At 39.0% G+C, this 19146-nt stretch overlaps 1 protein-coding gene and 1 long non-coding RNA gene across 2 annotated transcripts in view; one reads left to right on the top strand and one right to left on the bottom strand.

Moving 5' to 3' along the window:
• The window catches only part of LOC148185452 (uncharacterized), a 158927-nt gene that overhangs the window by 8108 nt on the left and 131673 nt on the right, over positions 1-19146 (top strand). Inside the window, exons 2-3 of the long non-coding RNA XR_015775915.1 lie at positions 15496-15542; positions 17639-17727. This is a non-coding gene — a long non-coding RNA (uncharacterized LOC148185452). The remainder of the gene's footprint in view (positions 1-15495; positions 15543-17638; positions 17728-19146) is intronic.
• The window catches only part of LOC121963053 (transcription activator GLI2-like), an 86682-nt gene that overhangs the window by 23471 nt on the left and 44065 nt on the right, over positions 1-19146 (bottom strand). Inside the window, exons 3-5 of the mRNA XM_088074694.1 lie at positions 14808-14913; positions 6020-6222; positions 1509-1691 (exon numbers count right to left, since the gene is read on the bottom strand). Coding sequence (XP_087930820.1) covers positions 1509-1691; positions 6020-6222; positions 14808-14913 — 492 coding nt within the window. The remainder of the gene's footprint in view (positions 1-1508; positions 1692-6019; positions 6223-14807; positions 14914-19146) is intronic.

Raw genomic sequence — 19146 nt, 5'->3', positions numbered from 1 at the left:
CTTCAAGGGTTTCTTGAGATATCGCGTTCATGAGAATGAGGCAAACTGAGTCGCAGTGACCATTGGCCAACAAATTCAATTCATTTCAAAGTCGATGTTTGTGCCAAATTTAAACAAATTCCCTAAAAGGTGTTCTTAAGGTAGCACGTTAAGAAGTATGACTTGGATGCAAGGCCACAGTAACCTTTTACCACCAAAGTTTAATCAGTTCTTAAGTGTACGTTTGTGCCAAATTTAAAGAGATTCCTTCAATACATTCTTGAGATCTAGCATTAACAAGAATGAGTAAATTGGAGTTACGGTGACCTTTGACCACCAAATTTAAATCGGTTCCCTTAATACCCTTAAGGTGTTCTTGAGAAAACACACTCTCAAGAATTAGACGGACACAAGGTCACAATGACCTTTGACAGCCAACTACATATCAGTTAACTATTGATTACAACTGGATGTTTTTGCGAAATTTGAGGGATTTCCCTAAAGGTGTTCTTGAGATATTGCCTTCACAAAAATGAGACAGATGCAAAGTTGCAGTGACCTTTGACAGCCGAAATGGAATAAGTTCATATTTGAGTCAAAGTGGAAGTTTGTGACAAATTCGAGGAATTTCTCTCAAGTCTTTCTGAAAATATTGCATTCTGGAGCGTGAGACAGACCGCCTTTGGTGCATATTGATGCATGTACATAACAAACTTGACCTGACATTCCCCATCCTTTTCCTTCAACTCTCAGCTCCCCAAAAATTGTATATAATGAGCATGTCATGTAAATTCTACTTTTTTGTGTTTTTTTGATGTATTTCTGCAGTGCCGTTATCAAAATATCCCAGCTCTCATGCAGAAAGTGTTTCCTGTAGTGTTGAGAAAAGAGTTCATGGTTGTGGCACAAAGATTTACACAAAATTTAAACATCCTCTTTTTGATAAATTATAGTAGTTAAAAAGCAAACTTTGCAGTTTTTTTTCTGGCCGGGAACACCTGCAAAGTGTCACCAAAGGACAGCAAAGCAAATTAGGATTTAAAAAATAAATAACAAAGCTGATGCACACTTTCAGTTAATTTAATGTTTTTTTCTCTACGTCACTGCACAGTTTGCTTGCATTCAATATAAAGCTGTCACAATGAGCTGAGTCATAAATTAATCAATTGTCAGAAATGAATCTGCAACAACTTTAATTGTCAAATGTCAAACTTTTACTTCTAGCTTCAAATCTGCAGTTTTCTCTGGTTTCTGCAACAGAAAACTGAATATTGTTTTGGAGAGAAAACACCATTACAACTTGTCAGATTGTAATTTGGGTTGTCATGATGGAGATAGTTTGATTGAATATTTTATGGGCTAAACGAGTGCAAATAATGAAAATTATTGTTAGTTGCAGTGTGAGATGATGTTTTTAAAAGGTTTCAGTGTTTTGAAGAAAAATGCAAACAGATAACTGAGAGCTCAGAGAGGCCAAAAGGCTCCAGCAGCTGTGAACTTTCGTCTCGTAACTCTCTCGGTTTACTCACCGTCGATGGGGGTGATGTAGTCTGACAGGTGGGCCCCCGCGGTGGCCCCGGCCCCCTGCATGAGCAGCTCGCCGTACGGGCTCCGGTGACTGGCCATCAGGTGGTAATACTCGGCCGGGCTGGCCCCCGGAGGAGGAGGAGGGAGCCCGAACAGCCCGCGGTCTTTTAAATGCTCGTGAGCAACTGTGGAGGAGACAGAGGGGGGAGGAGGGGGGAGGTCAGTGAGTCAGAGGGAGGAGGAGGAGGAGGAGGAGGAGGTGACTGAAGGGAGGAAGGAGTGAATTCCTGCTCTGTCCCGTCTCATGCTGAGGAGATCATGAATGGGCCGGCGGGCCGAGGGGCCAGCAGGGCGGGGTCGCTGATGTGCAGCGGCCCGTGGACGTGCTCCCACCCCTCCCCCACCTCCAGGCCTCTGTGTTTTCTCAAACTTACGAGGAAAACTGGTATCAGTTTCTGTCTTTATTTTTATCTTTATTGTCTTTATTGACTTGACTTTTATTATTTATTATTGTCTTTATTTTAATAGAGACTGGAGAATGAATGTTATTGTAAAATGACAGATTTGAATACAAGATTTGCAGTTACAGCTTCTCAGAATCAGAAAGTCTTCCTAAATTTTTCGAGAGAATACCTTGTAAAAAAAAAAAAAAGAAAGAAAGAAAATAAATAATATAAGATAAAATTTAAGAAATGAGTTAAGATTAAATCAGATAAATAAAATTAATAACAACATAATAATAATGTTATTACTAACTGAGATAAAAACAGGGTGTTAACAGGTGAAAAACAAAAAAAGAAAGAAAACAATAATAATAATAATAATATTATTAATGAGAAAAAGAATGTCAGCAGTAGGTGAGATAAACACAGGGCGTCAACATGTTAAAAAAAGAAAAGAAAATCCCTTGTAAAAAAAAAACCCCAAACAAACAAACATTTATTTAAAAAAAAAAGTAAAATAATAAATAATATTTTTTTAAGTGAAAAAAACTATCAGTAATCATTCTTTTAAATATTTTTCAACAATTCTGATAATTTGATAATTAAAAATATGTTTTTTGGAAAAAACAAAACAAAAGAGCTATCACATTAGTATTTATTGTTTTTATTAATATTATCTGGATAAGTTATTTTTTTTACCTTAAATTAATTAAAAAATATATTCAAAATTATTAACATCACACGTCAATGTAAGCCAGCTGGGCTGGGGAGGGAAAGGTTAAATTTCCTTTCAGAATATCAATATCAATATCAATAAAATTAAGACAAAAAGGAGATGACCAGAAAAAAGTGTTTAAGAAATCATAATAATGTAAAATAATTTTAAATACAATAATTCTAAAATACTTGAATGGACATTTTGTTCTAGTTTTTTATTTCTTTTATTTTTTATTTTTATTTTCTTAATCTACTTATTTCTTACAATTTGCAGAACATCTCAAGTTGCTCGTTGCTTCTTTTGTTTTCAAATTAAAGTTAACACATTTTCTCATGTTTAAAGGTTTAAATACTGGTGAAAGCTTCTGAACGCCACACAGGAAAAGTGACCTCGTTTTCAAATGGTTAAAACTGTTTAATTTCGTGTAACTCTCCTCATGTGTTCTCCTGCGCGTGAACATCTGCACCCAGTAAAGCGCTTTTAAAAACGTCAGAGCCGATCAGAGTTTGATGGGAATTTCTCCCGCGTTCCTCTGCAGCCTGAGAACCGAACGTCTCCCCCTCGTTCCCTCTAAGTGATCTTTCAGACGCCATTACGGCTCCGCAGCTAAAGCGGAGCAGACGAGGAGCTGGCGCTGACCTCGGCCGCTCTCACACGGTCACGTTTCAACTCCTGGATGCCGAGGAAAGACGGAGAGAAACTCCAGAGCGTTTTTCTCCATCAAACGAAACAACAGAAAGAGCAGCGAGGTCGAAGAGACGTAGAAAAAAGACTATGTGACCCTTTAAAATCTGAGCAACTTGGTTCGATTTCTTTCAAAAACATGGGGAGAAAGCAATGAGCAACCTCACAAGACAGGAGCCGAAAATTTGTGGGAAATTAGTTAAAAAAAAGTTTCAGGAAAAGTGCCTGAAAACAGGCACAAAAAAGGAAAGTTGCTAAAATAAATAAATACATAAATAAAAGACCTGAAAATATGCTGAAAACTTAAAAAAAAAAAGTATACTTAAAAATATAGATTTTTGGAAAATTAGTTTGACTTTTGGGGGGGGGGGGCGTCCAATAAATTGTTAGAAATTAGGCAAAGGTGACAAGAAAATGACCAGATAATTAGTTTAAAAAGGGGGGGTCAGAAAAAAAAGAGGGAGATAATTTTTCATAAGAGCTTTATTTTTAATAATTAAAATATTGTATTCATTTAAAAAAAAAAAAGACTATACATAGATATTTTTTATTATAAGCATTTTTTCAGGTAATTTATTTACTGATTTGTTTATTTATTTTTACTTTTTTTAACCTATTTTTTTTGCCTATTTCTGGATTTTTATTTATTTTTTTTGTATAACTAATTTCTTGCTAATTTTTGGGTTGTGTCTTGTTAAGTTGCTCATTGCCTTCTCATCATGTTTTTCTTTTTTAAAAATTAAGCCAGTGTTTAATGTTAAGTCCAAACCCACAGCTCCGGGTGACGACAGGATGTTATCCAAACTTCCAGAAAGGTCACCTGGAAAACATAAAAAAACCCTCCGCCTCGTCTTTCAGCGATTTGCATTCCCTCCTCTGCGAACAGTCTCTTTCTCCCCGCCGCACGGCTTCAGGCGCGGCCGCTTATTTAAGTTTAAAAGCGTCGGCACATTACCTCTGACAGACTGTAAAAGGAGATTTATACGCCGTCCCGCCGCCGCGCTCCAACCTGTTATTGTAATTCAGCGCTGAGGAAAGAGTTGTCATCGCGTCCGGGTGAATTTGGGCGGAGGAGGGGCTGGATGAGTGTTTCTCTTTTTATGGAGCTGCACAGATTTTATTTTGAAGGATCCCCTCTCTAGCAGCAGCAGGTCAAGGTTTCCCCCTCGGCTCCGGTTAAAAAACATAGTTTGTAAAAGAGTTTGTAGTAACTGACTGTCAAACTCAAGCTCAGGTCTTTTTTTTTCTCCCAGAAATTTAGAGAAGAAAAGCAACTTTTCCAACAATGCATTCACACAGCTTTCGGTTTATTCTAAAAAACTACATTCTATGCAGTAATTGGAAATATATTTTATAATATAATATTTAATATTTTTACTTTTTCATGCATGCGCTGGAAGACACAGGAGGTCCTGTTTCAGTTTAACTAAACGCTTCATGTGAGAATTAAACATTTTTCCAGCTTAATTGTGTTTTCAAAATCAACCAAAGAATTCGTTCTTCAGATATACTGTTAACGAGAACAGGACGGATGAGGTCACAGTGACCTTAACTTTTGACCTATGACCACCAAAACCGAATATCTTTACTTTTATGTCCAAGTGAATGTTTGTGCCAAATTTAAAGAAATTCCCTCAAACTGTTCCATAGATATCATGTTAACAAGACTCACAAGGTTGCAGTGACCTTGACCTTTGACCCATAACCACCAAGACAAAATCAGTTCATTGTTGAGTCCAAGTGGATGTTTGTGCCAAATTTGAAGAAATTACCTCAAGATGTTCTTAGTAGTATTACTAAGTATTGCATTACGAGAATGGGACAAATGAGGTCACAGTGACCTTGATCCTTAACCTTCGGCCACTAAGATCAAATATGTTCATCATTAAGTCAAAGGGGGTGTTTGTTCCCAATTTGAGGAAATTCCCTCTAAATTTTTCTTAAATATCACTTTCACAAGAATAAGACAGACAAGGTCACAGTGACCTGGACCTTTAAGCTATGACCACCAAAATGTACTCAGTTCATGGTTGAGTAATTGTGGATGTTTGTGCCAAATTTGAAGAAACTCCTTCAAGGTATTCTTGATTATAAGATGGATGCAAGGTTACAGTGACCTTTGGCCAACAAAATCAAATCAGTTCTTAGTTAAGTCAACATGGAAGTTTTTGCCAAATTTGAAGAAATTCACTTAAGATATTCTTGAGGTATCATATGAATGGAAGAGGAAAGGTCACAATGACCTTGATCTTTAACCTTTGACCACCAAAATCAGATCAGTTTACCATTGAGTTAAAGTGGATGTATGTGCTTAATTTGGAAAAACTCCCTCAAGGAATTCTTGAGGATACGATGGATGCAAGGTCACGACCACCAAAATAAAATCAGATCACTGTTGAGTCCAAGTGGAAGTTTGTGCCAAAAGCAATTCCTTTGAGGTGTCCTGAAGATATCCCGTTCACAAGAACAAGACAGATGAGGTCACAGTGACCTTGATCTTTAACCTGTCACCACCAAAATTGAATCGGTTGGTCGTTGGCTTGAAGTGAACGTTTGTGCCAAATTTGGAAATATCCCCCCAGCTGCACCCACCCAGACACAGTTTTCTGAGTCCAGGCTCTCGTTCTTTGACTGTTGTAGAAATAAAAACGATGAAAGTTGAACTCACGGTCGGCGGGGCTGAGTCCTCTGGCCGCGGAGATCATGGACAGGGTCGGGCTGCTGTGCACGGAGCGTAGGTAGTGCTCCATGTGGGGGTTGACGTATGGGTGAGGTGGGCTGAAGGGCGAGTCGCCGGTAGCCACGGCGGCCGGCGAGAGGCGGATCAGGGAGATATCGGAGATGACGGGGCTGCCGGCCAAACCTGCAGGGCTGAACGACGGGAGAGAAAACATGAAAAACCCATAAAAAACAGATATAAAGTTTCAACAGAGCATGTGTTGGAGACTACTTTCAGCGGCGGATCAGTCCGTGTTTGTTGCTTCAGTGCACACCTGATCCTCGGTGTGGGGAGTGAGATCACGTCTGTTGAGCGTTTGATCTGAGTGAGTCAGAGGACGGGGTGAGGGCGAGGTCAGGGGGACGAGCACACGTGTTGTACGGCGAGCAGACACCTCTCCGGGTTACGCTTGTGCCCGCGGGGCGCCTGTCGGTGTCGTTTATCCTGTGAGCTCATCTGCAGGCTGGTTCAGGGACGGGTGGGATTTTTGGAAGTCTGATTAAAGAGCGCAAAGCTGACAGCAAGACTCTCGCTTTTAGTCTGTCTTTGGGATTTTTAAAAAATTTGATTCATGAGTTTTTTCAAACTTCTCATTTTTTGGATGAGTTTAACCCTTTAAAACCTGTGGTATCTTTAAAAAAAAATGCCATGATTGCAAGACATTTATAAGAAAGAAATTACCTAAAGAGGGAAAGATTGTAATATTATGACTCTTTCCTTGAAAACATACTACTTTATTCTCATTGAACTACAACTTTATTCTCATAATATTATGACTTTTTACAATTTAATCCTTGTAATATTAAATTTTTTTGTGAAATATTATAACTTTATTCTCATTAAATTCCGACTTTATTCTTGCAATATTTTAACTTTTTCGTGAAATATTATGACATTTTTTCTCATTTACTTCCAACATTATTCTTGTAATATTGCAACCTTTTTCTTGAAATATAATTATTTTATTCTCATTATATTATATTATTCTCATAATATTCTGACTTTTTTTGTAACATAATGTATGTATGTAAGTAAGTACATAGTTTAATAAGATAGTAAGTATGTAAGTCAGTAAGTATGTAGGTAAATAAGTAAGTAAAATACATAAGTATATAATTACTACTGTCACATGGTAAAAAAAACTTTGTTAAGAGTTCTGAAGATTTTGTTTTTCATGAAATCTCAGGTAGTTTAATATGAGAGTACCAACAGAAATTAAGGGTAAAGGTGTCCTAAAACTTCCCAACATGTGATCAAAACAATGAAACGTGATATGAAGTCCTCATCTTTTAATGGTCGGAGTATTTTCTCCGTGTTGAGGCGATCAAAGTGAATTCAGCTGCTGTGTGAGCTGATAAACCTGCAGATCTTTGCGTCCTCTGCGTCTCTCACCTGCCCGCTTCATTACAAACACACACTCTCCATCATCCAGCGTCCCAGAGACGCCTCATCACCTCGCAGCCAAAGTGCTGGATTGCATCATGTTTTTCTTCTTGCAGAAGATAAAGAGCTGATTTTCCACCAAAAACATAATCAGGCCCTCAGTGTGCGTGTGAAATATTGATGCTCTCATCGTGTAACGGCCTGCAGGTGAGCTGTCTGACTGCGAATCAACACGCTTTGTTTACCGCCATAACAAGCCGCTCCAACAATCAGTCATAAATATTTCTCTCTTCACAGCTTAAAAACGGCTTTGTTTAAGAGCTCGCCGCTCCGTAAAGCAGAGGGCACGCTTCTGAGCCGCGCTCACTAACGCATCTGATATTCAGATATTCATCGAGCGTATGGCTGCGGGGAGCGTTCAACGCAACACAATGCCCGGCCTCTGGAGCGTGGCGTGGTCCGGCGCCGGGCAGCAGGCCGAGACCAGAGAGCGGCCCGGGCAGGGGTTAATTTCTGTTTCTCCAGGACACTCAAATACGCCTGGTTTCCATCCAAACCGTGGGGAAAAAGCAACAAGCAACGCAAGAAGAAATAACTCCAAAATTAGGCAGAAATTAGTAAAGTGTCCAAATCAGCAAAACATTCAAACACACAAACAAACAAAAAAAATGTAAAAAAGCAGACAAGTTTTGAAAAGTGCTTAAAAATGAATAATTTGTGACATAATTTTAAATATATAAGGATAGTTTTTTCCCCTAGCTTTTTGATTTTTATTCCCTAGACATTTTGCCTAGCTTTCTCCTTTTTCCCAAAATTTTCACAGATTTTTAAAGATATTTTTTTTTCCCTTTGACAATTTCTTTTGCATTGTTGTCCTAGTTTTACCCCATTTCCCCTCAAAATTAGCAAAGTTATAAAAGGGAAAAATACAAAAATTAAAAATTTTTCCCTAGCTTTTTCCTTAGACATTTTTCCGAACATTCTCCCTTTTCCATGAGTTTTTCTTTTTTCCCATTTTTCCCAGCTTTTTGTTTTTTCCCTAGACATTTTCGCTTGAGCTTTTGTCCCAAGAAATTGTCACAGGTTTAAAAAAATATTTTTTTCCGAAGATATTTTCCCTTTCCCATAGCTTTATCTTTTTTCCCCCCAAAATTAGCAAATTAATAAAACAAAACAAGAAGAACAGGAAAAAAGTTGTTTTTAAGGAAAACAGGATTTGAAAAAATAATTTAAAACTATTTATGTTACATAATTTAAAAATATATGATGATGATTATATATGCTTTTCCCTAGCTCTTTCTCTTTTCTCTTTGGTTAACAGGAACACACAACGTGAGCATTTTTTTTGTGACTGAACTGCAGGGAGGTTGTGTATTTTTGGAGAAAAAGAGGGACCTCGGAGCAGCGGGGTTTGTTTTTGGGATAACAGGCTGTTGGACAAATTGGCTTTTGGTCCATTTTTTTGGGACTAACGTGGCCGTTGTAAAAATGGGTAGTCCCCGAGGAGACAGAGGTGAAACATATTCTAATATTTTAAAGCAGCAAAAAACAGCAAAGACTCACATTAAAGGAGTTTCCAAATTTTGCATTTTAAATGCTAAATTGTTGAAAATGATTAATCGCTGAGTAAAAGTAAAATCTGAGATGTGTGCATGAATTCTTCTGCATGCACCTAAAGTGTTTTTTTTCTGTTTGTACCTGCTGTTGTGTGTGTGTGTGTGTGTGTGTGTGTGTGTGTGTGTGTGTGTGTGTGTGTGTGTGTGTGTGTGTGTGTGTGTGTTTTTGTGGGCGACACCTGAGATGAATTACAGTGTGACAGTGAGTCTCGTCTCCGGTGTCGGGCTCAGGGAGCGCTCTGATTTAGATAAATCACGCCGTCCAGCGTGCCGCTGAATAAACTCCCACTGTAGGTTTATGAGTCTGCTGCTGCAGCGGCGGCGTGGAGCGGACGCCTCAAACTTAACAGGCAACACCCCCTCCACCCCCCGAACGCCTTCCTCCGCATGCAGAGGAAGAAATGACCTACATACAAACAAACAAACAGATCACGCTGCTGCAAATCATGGCCTCCTTAAAAAGTCAGTCCATCATCTCGTCCTCAGAGCCGGACGCACATTTTTCATCCAACAACTCTACTTTTTTTCAAATGCGTTTTTGCAACAAAAAAGGAAAACTTTGCAAAGAAACTTTGCAAACTTGTTAAATTTGCCGCAAAATGTCAGCAGGAGAAACAAACGATTGTGTCTCTGCTGAAGAGAAAATAAATTCTGCTGAGCCGAGAAAGTTTCACAAGAGTCAAGAGAAGAAGTTCAGGAGCCCCAAAAGCTCCAGGTTTAATGTCGATCAGCTGATTCTTAAACTCTTTAAAACCTGGATTGACAGCAGTTTTCTTTTGCTGCATTCAGACTTTTTTTCACATATTTAAACCTTCAAACTCATATTTGATTTCTTTTAAAAAATGTGGAAAAGGTGCGATAAGTAACTGCAAATTGGAATGATTTGTTTAAACTACTTTTTCAAAAAGATAGGGAAAAAATTCCCAAAAACTAGAAACCTTTTTGTTTTTTTTTTTAACTTTTTTAAAACTTTTTTCTTAGGTTTCTTTATTTTGTAGTTTTGACTTTTTATTTATTTTTTGCTAATTTAAAGATAAAATAAAAATAAATGAAATAAAATCCTTATAATGTGCCAAAACCTTAGAAATGTCCTAAAATCCTAAAAAATCTCCCCAAATCTGAGAAACGCCCTGCAGTCGCTGACAAACCGTGCTATTTTATGAGTTCGGGATGAGAGCAGGCCTGTTTTGGAAAAGGCGCCATAAGTGTCTTTTGGCATCACTGTCTGACCCCAAAATCACCGGCCAAGTGCCGATATTTGGCGAATTTGGGATGAGAATGAGCTGGTGATACTGCACAGACACGTCAGCAAGAGAGAAGAAAAACTGACAAGACAAGAAAAAAATGAATAAAAGAATTATACCAATAAAAAATGATAAATAAATTGGCTGGATTTCTTACAAAGGTACTGAAAAACGTTACAAGAACTTAAACAAAAAAAGACAATAAAAAAAAGAAAAACAAAATTAGTATTGAATATGTTAATGATATTAATAAAATTGTATATATATATATAGATAAAATTGTTGATAATAATAATAGTAATAAGAACTGTGAATATAGTTTTTCTGGACACTTATATATTATTACTATTATTAATATTATTATTATTACTGTCATAATCTCTCTTTCTCAACACATTTCAGGTTGTTTTCTTTCCGCTAATTTCTTGAAACTTTTTTGACATTACTTGTAAATTTTCTCAGCCTTTTTACCCCTCTTGTTTTTTAAAAATTAAGCGATCCATCTTTCTTTGGTTTTTAAAGGGTCAAAAAACTTGTGAAAGGCGTCTGAACGAAACTGATGTCGATCCAGGTTTCAAAGGGTTAAAGCGGAGCTGTTGTGTCGTGGCGTCGCTCGGGGAAGGTCAGCTTAACGATGATTTCTGAGCTAAACTGACGTCTTTTGAGCTGTAGGAGCTGCAGGCTGAAGTTTGTCACAGATGTCTCACATGTCTCCGTCCTCAGAGACGCCGTCACAGAGGAGGAAGTGCTTCCCCCCCGTGCTCCTGCTACTTCCTCTCCTCACTGTCATCTGCGGCGGCGAGGAGAAAACCCTCCTCGGTATCCGCAGGAAGGGAAAAAAAGAGGCAGCTTTTTATGACAGGCTTGACAAAATAACCAGCCCTCTCATTACGGTATATGCAAACAATGATAAAGGGGACGGCGCGGAGATGTCATGTTAGACAATCAAGGAGGGGACCTCTGACACGCTGCCACGGGCGGATAATAAAGTGCCGCGCCAGGCGACAAATGACACCGCACTTAATTTGCTGCGCAATGTTCCTGTAATTAGGTGAATTTGGCACAGGCAGGGGGGAGCGACAGCCAGATCAAGGTCTTGATGAATTAGGGGTCCACTGTCAAGATCAAATCACATTAATCAAGGTGGCCGAGTCCGCGGACAGCCCCCCCGCTCCCCTCCCCCGCCCTCCACTCTCCCGGCCGGCGTGATGAATAGCCCTGCTTCCGCCAGGCGCGAAGTATGCATCACCATCAAATCTGTGCATCTAAATGTAAGAGCACTATTTGGAGAATTCTATTGACTTTTTTTGTCCCGGCGCCAGTTTTTCTCCCGTGATAAAGTAACTTTGAGCTGCGGCAGGAGGCTCGCCGCTTCGCTGCAAAGTGTGCCGACGGCTCCACGCGCTCTGTTTGGCGTCCGCGCTCCGGCTCGTAAAATCACTGCTCCGTAATCAGCAATTAAAACAAACAATTATCTCTTTAAATCATGCTGACAGCTCCGATTTCAAAGCTTCCTCTTGGCACGTGAACGCATCGCACTGCACTCTCAACACGAGTCTTCATTTGAGCTGCGTACGGCAACAAAAAAGGCCACTTCTACCAAAATTAAAGTGTCTCTCTGCAGATATAATGGTTTCATTTTATGAGCGCAGCAGTAAAAATGAACTTCAACAATGCACGGCCCCAACAGAGGTCCAGCTAAGTGCCTAAATCCATGAAATGTATTACAATCTGAGAAACATCCCAGAATCTTAAAAATATCCCAAAATCTCTAAAATGTCTTGAATCCGAAAATCCAACCTAAAATCCTAGAAATAACCAAAAAATTAAAACAACGTCCTAAAATCTGAGAAACATCCTAAAATCCAGCTAAACGCCTGAATGTGCTAAAATCCAAAATCTTAGAAATGTCCTAAAATCCAAGAAACGAGCTAAAATCCTTAAAAAATTCTTAAATCCTAGAAATGTCTTATACCTAAAAACATCCTAAAATCTTAGAAATGTCCAAAAATCCGTAAAATGTACTGCAACCTGAGAAACATCCTTAAATCCGATAAATGTCCTAAATCCTTGAAATGTCCTAAAAACCTAAAATGTGCAAAAACCTTAAGAAACATCCTTAAATGCTAAAAACGTCCTACAATCCTAGAAATGCCTTAAAATCCTTGAAATGTCCTAAAGTCTAAGAAACATCCTTAAATCCTAGAAATGATCTAAAATTCTAGAAATATACAAAATGTCTCTGCATGTGTTGTTGGCCCAGTTTGAACCTCACCGGTACACTTTTAAACAAGAAATGTCTTTGTATTTTTGTTGTCTTTCATCTTAAACTGAATTAAAAAAATAAAACCAAAAATCTCCCACACTGCTGCAGCAGAAAAACAACAAAAAGCAAACGTGATTCTTCAGCACATGAATGCGTTTTTGGCACAAATATCAGAGTTGAATGGGGCTCAGCGCTGTGTGTAACCTCAGCATCCCTCAGGAAAATAAATGGGGTCTCTTACTGCAGCCGGACTCACCGCCGGCGCTGCTGCTGCTGCTGCGGCGGCGGCACACGCAGCCCGTGCTGTGACCTCTATACTCTGGGAGTTTAATTATGGCGCTGGCTCGGGGGCAACACGGCCTGCACCACACAGATTAGCTCCACAACAAGCCATTAATGAATATAAAGAGGTGCTGCATGCAGGTTGGCCGTGTGATGTCATCCGTGATGGATCCGGCCCTGCCGATCGCCGCTAATGGAGCGAGCTGCAGATTGATACGAGCCGGCCGACAGAGATTTATTTCTTCTTTTTACCTTTTACCTTTTTTAGTACATTTACTTTTCAGCTACTCAAGTACTTACATTTTACAGGAGAAAACAACGTCCTTTTTACTTTGCTTCAGCTATTTGACATCTGGAGTTATTCAAACAACTACAACTTCTTTGCAGAGTAAGATTTTACAAGCAAAATATGATCGATCGTAACCCCACATCATTCAAAAACACACACAGTGAGCAACTTTGTAAGAAATTGCAAGAAATTAGTAGATTTAGAAAATTATTTTTAAAAAGCTAGGGCAAAATGTCTGTTTGTCGGTTGTTTTGTAGCAACCTGTCACTGTTTTTCCAGCAGCTTCTTAAGCACTAAACATAGTGTTTTGTACCAACTTATCGCTATGATTCCCTGGCTTTTAAGCCATGAGATGTGTCTGTTTTGTGGGTGTTGTGTAGTGACCTGTCCTTGTTTTTGCAGCAGCTTTTAGGCATCAAATGTGATTGTTTGTAGCAAACATCACTGTTTTTTCAGCAGCGTCCTAAGCATGAAACATAGGTATTTTGTAGCAACATGTTAGTTTTTCCAACAGCTTTTAGGTGCCAAATTTCAGTGTTTTGTACCAGCCTGTCACTGTGTTCTTCCAGCTTTTTAGGCTCCAAATTTGCCTGTTTTGTAGCAACATGTCTGTGTTTATCCAGCAGTTTTCAGGCTCCAATCCTGGGATTTTTGTAGTGACCCATCACTGTTTTTCAAGGAACTTTTTAGGCACCAAACGTTGCTGTTTAGTAGCGACTTGTGACTTATTCTCTATTGGCTATTAGAGACCAAACTTGTGAGTTTGGTAGCCACATATCACTTTATTTTCAGCAGCATTTTAGGCACCAACCGTACATATTTTTATTTTTTTTAGTGACCTGGGTTTTTGCAACAGCATTTTAGGCATCAAAAATGGTTGTAAAAAAGTGGTGCAACTCACCACTCTTTTCCTGGAAACTGGCATTGAAAACTTTATTTTTTTAATTACTATGATATTGGTGCATTTCCAGCATGGATTATGTCCAATCAAACTGTGTATTTTAAGCCAAATCATGATCTTTTCCTTGTAGTATATTCATGATTTTTGTGCCTAAGTGTAACCACATGTTAATGCCAGCTTGTCCAAATGTAAAGTTTGAAAATATTCACTCCATAATAATGTACAAATGTAACATTTGGTTGCAGAAATGTACAGTGCAAACATTTTTCTCTGTATTTTGGGTTGTAAAAAGCCTTTCTCAGATACAGTGAAGAGAATTTTCACATTTCTCACTGAGACGTTCCCAGTTTGGATCCCAGTAACCAAACTTCAGACTTCTGAGAGCATCAGAGTGTTTTTATCCCCAGACGGTCGGAGCCAGAACAGCAAAGCTCGCCCACATAATCAAACTGTATCGGAAACAAGGGCTGCAGAGGGGAAATTTAGAGCCGGCATTGATTATTCACTTTGGAAGCCGGCATGTTGTCATCTGCTTTTGATATTGAACTTGGCGAGCGCTCAGCTCTCATCAGCGCCTGCTAACATGTTCTCACAGAGTTAAAAAAAATAAAAAAGGCAAAACAAGCTCTGTGCTGTAGAGTGGTAACCGAAAAGGAAGTTTTGCATCAAAAAGATCTGATGACTTTCACTTCAACCTGTATTTTTAGACACGTGATGAAGGAAATAATTACGCAGAAGGGAAAAAAGGCCACTTACCTGTGCATGGCGTGCAGCGCGTGCGGCTCGTAGTGGTAGCGTCCCTCGTGATGCCGCATGTCAATGGGGATGGGCGTGTGGAAGGTGGGGAAGATGTGGTGGGGAGCTGCAAGAACAGAAAAGCAAAGAAGAAGAGATGAGGGAGGGAGAGGAGACTTCAAAAAAAAAAAAAAAAACGAGCTCGCCTTTCAAAAAAAAAAAAAATTCAAAGGCAAAAGGGCTACAATAAAGCAACATGAATTTCAGAGCAAGCTGAGCACTTTCGTGTAAAATATTGGCACTATCACACAAGAGAAGTGGAATAAATAAATAATCAAAGTCGTCCTAAGAAATCCTACATCTTGAACATAAAAGATATCCAACCGGGCTTTTGACAAAGACCTGCAGCTAGAGGCTCTTTGAACTAGACGGGATGATGGACTGTGTGGAGGGAAGCTGCTGCCCCGACTCAAACCGGGACTGACAGCGCTGGGAAAAGCTTTCTTCTGCTCACGCTCTGCCCTTACAAACAGCATGAGCCTCCAAACGGCAAAGCTAAAACCCCCAAACTCACTGAGTACACACACGCACACACACTCCGGGTCAACTGTAAACATCACGCCGATGTGAAACTATCTGATTTCGTGTCTGTTTTTCAGGATTTAATTGTTGCCTGAAGTTACCGTCTGGTTTTGTTTTGTGTTTTCAGGGTTGGCGAGGACAGACGCAGCCATCGTGACCTTCTGCGACCTTCAGGTGAATAAAAAAAAAAAAGTACAAAGAACTTTTTGTTAACGACTACACAAACGTAATAGCAGCTGTCTACGACAAACTTAATACTAAAATTTCCTGCAAAGGTCCAGAAGTGACATCTTTATGATGTCCAAGAGAGACATCTTTATGACGTCAAAAAAGACGCCTGTACTACTTCCAGAAAAGACATCTCTAGCTGAGGAATAACTGTGATGGATTTAAAAGCACTTCCCCTCGTTCAAATTCATCAGTTAAAGCTTTCAAACACAACCAAAAGCGTCAGGACAAATTAACAACATCAGCAGCCAAGATTCCCTGAAGTTAGCATGTAGCTACATGTAGCACTGTTTTCGAAGACGGGGAATGTCTGTCACAGAGAATAGAGACACTTCCTTTGTGAAAAATCACCAATAAACACAACTGTACATGTTCCTATGGTGATATTATCTGAAATCTGGGAGAAATGATCCGCATTGACAACTGAGATTACCTGTTTCCCTGATATTAGCATGTAGCTACATGTAGCAATGTATTTTCAGTCGAGGGATTATTTTAATGGAGAACAGCGGCACTTTCTGCACTGAAAAATCACAAATATTTGATTCTGAACCAAAATCCACAAAACCACATAAGCAACTAAGATTACATGTTTCCTGGTGTTAGCGTGTAGCTTCATGTAGCAGTGTACTCTCAACTGAGGAGTGATTGTGTTTAGTGGCACTTTCTGTTGTTAGACATCACAAATAAAAGCTTTTAAGCACAACTGGACATGTTCCAGCAGGAATATGATCTGAAATCAGGAGAAACGGACAACATCGGCCACTAAAATTACATTTTTCCATGACATTAGCATGTTGCTACATGTAGCATTGTTGCTGCAGCTGGGGACTGCATATAGCTGCACTTTCTACAGTGAAAAATCAACAATAAAAGTTTCTAAACACAATCTTACATGTTCCAGCATGATTATAAATCAAGATCAGGGAAAACAAAAACAACAGCAACAAAGATTCGGTGTTCCCCTGATGGTAGCATGTAGCTACATGTAGCACAGTATTTGAATAACAATTATCATTTCTATATATTTTAAAATATATAGAATATATATATTTTTTTATATAAGCACCTTTTCTCAGGCCATTCTCGTGTTTGTTTGTTAATTTTCTACTTTTTCTCTTTTTCTGATTTTCAGGTAATTTTCTTGCTCTTTTTTTCACATTTGTTTTTTACAAAATTTCTTTTTGGTCACAAAGAAGCAAATAAACAACTTGAAGAACAACTTAAATACAACTTGCAAGAGATTAGGAAAAAGAAAAGAAAATTAAAATAAAATAAAATTCAAAACAAAAACAAACAAAACGATGCAATGAAATGAAAAATAAAAACCTGCTTAAAAATGAATGTAAAATACATAAAAATATAAATAAAGTAAAATAAATAATTAGCATTTAGATTTTTGGAACATTACCTGCCAAGTTACTCATCGCCTTTTTGCCCCCTCATGTTTTTTTTTGTTTATTTGATTGTTTTTTATCACCAGTTTCTTGCTGATTTTTTGTGAATTCTTGCTAATTTTTGGGTCATTTCTTATTACCCTTTTTTCCATGTTTTTGAAGGAAATCAAACCCAGTTTTGGACGTTTCGGCAAACTTTGCACCAACATATCTTGTGTCTCCCACGTTTAACCATCAGCGTAATGACATGATGTTTGATTTGGCCGCAGCATGAAATCATTTTTGGAGGGCAAAAACATGAGCTGCAGTTTTTTGCAGTAAAGCTTCATTTCTGCATTTTCCTGCGTTCACGTTTTTTAATAGTCGTCTGTTTTTACGAGCTCCGCGTGTTTCGTTCTTTTAATGGCCCTTTTGATTTCTCATTACAGCCTTGTTTACCCAAAACATCAGAACTAATTAGCTGCTGCGATAACACGAAGCCGCAGAAGATGTCGTGTCTTTATTTTACCGCCGTATAAACGAAGCCTCTTAAACAGACTTTATGGAGTTGTGTTTCTTGTTAACATTTTTCTCAAGCTTTTTATTTTGGAAAAGCTCCACGAGGCCAAACTCTCTCTCTTTCTCTCTCTCGTCATGTCTGTACAGTCTCACATCCTGTTAATTGCAACCTGGTGCGTCTCGTCTCCGAGCTGCCGGATCGCAGAGAGACATCGAGTCGCGGAGCGGAGCGAGAGGTGAGCCGGCTGATCTCTGGATCGCATTAACATTCTCCCCGTGTCACACACACACTCGCACACACACTCCGGCGGGAATCTCGCCGGGTGACCTGGGACTCGGGAGCGGAGGGGTCGGGGCCACGGATCATTATCTGCTCTCGGCCCCGGCGCTGGGAGGGGATAACGGGGCCTCCCGGGGCTCCCGGGGGCCCGGGACCTGAGTGAGTCAGCATTCCAGGTCCATTCCTCTCACTCTGCACCCTGACAGCCTGACGGACGGGCCCGTCCCCGAACGCCCGCAGAAATAGACCTCTTTACTTCATTTTCAGTCCGCGCGGTGCCATCGAGCCTGACAGGACGAGGCTGGACTCCGTCAGCGTCGTCTCCGCACAAACCGCCGTTAATTTGATAGAAAACTTTTGTCACCAAAAACCTACAGTGACCCTTTAACTGATTTTTTTTTTCTTTAGCATAGAAATGTCTTGATGTGGATTCTGGGAGAACTTTACTTAGATCTTTACTTCAAACGTGCAAAATAAAATGATACAGAATAAAGTAAAATAAGTACCATAAAAAAGTACAAGAAAAGGACTCGCTCTATTACAAAAAAACCCGCTCTATTATGGTTAAGGAACGATAATGGTTTGGCTTAAAGTAGCTGGTTTTGGGAGAAAGGTCACCGCTGGAAATACAGAGCTGTCACGGTAAAAACAACAACAACAAATCCTTTTTGTGGCACTATCCCAGCAAGAGACACAGTGATGTCTCTGCTAAAACACAAACATTTCATTAAACTATCCGCGTTGGAAATATTCAGATTATTCAGTTGGATTATTCAGAAAACACAGCAGCTTTTTGTGAAACTGTCACTGTTGGAAATGCAGTGACGTTTGTATCCCGCTGGAAACACACTGATGTCTCTGTAAAAAAACAACCGCTTTTCATTTAAATATCCCCGTTTAAAATTGTGAGTGATATCTTGGTTTTTAAAAAAAAGAAAACGCTGCCCGTTAGAAACACATAGATGTTGTGGTACTATCTTGGTTGGAAATGCAGTGAGATTTGTACAAAACAAAAGTTTTTTTTCTGGCACAGTGATGTCTCAGTAAAATAAAGACACTTTTAGTGAAACTTTCCCCGTTGGAAACACAGTGATGTCTTTGTAAAAAAATAACGATAAAAATGTAAAAAATAAAACCAAAAACACTTTTCATTTCACGACCACCACTGAAAACACAGCAAAATCTCAGTTTAAAAAAAACAGAAGAAGAAAAAATAAACAAAGTTTTTCATGGCAATATCCCAGCAGAAAACAAAAAGATGATTACATAAAAAAGATGAATGATTTCATAAAAATAAATATGAAATCATAAATAAATAAATAAATAACCCTACTCATCTTACCCAGATATTAATAGCAATAGGACTATCCCAAAT

This window comes from Plectropomus leopardus, chromosome 24 (assembly GCF_026936395.1).
Source record: "Plectropomus leopardus strain MGB_pleo_1.0 chromosome 24, ASM2693639v1, whole genome shotgun sequence".
In the NCBI taxonomy this organism is placed as follows: domain Eukaryota; kingdom Metazoa; phylum Chordata; class Actinopteri; order Perciformes; family Serranidae; genus Plectropomus; species Plectropomus leopardus.
This window is presented reverse-complemented; position numbering and strand designations above follow the sequence as displayed.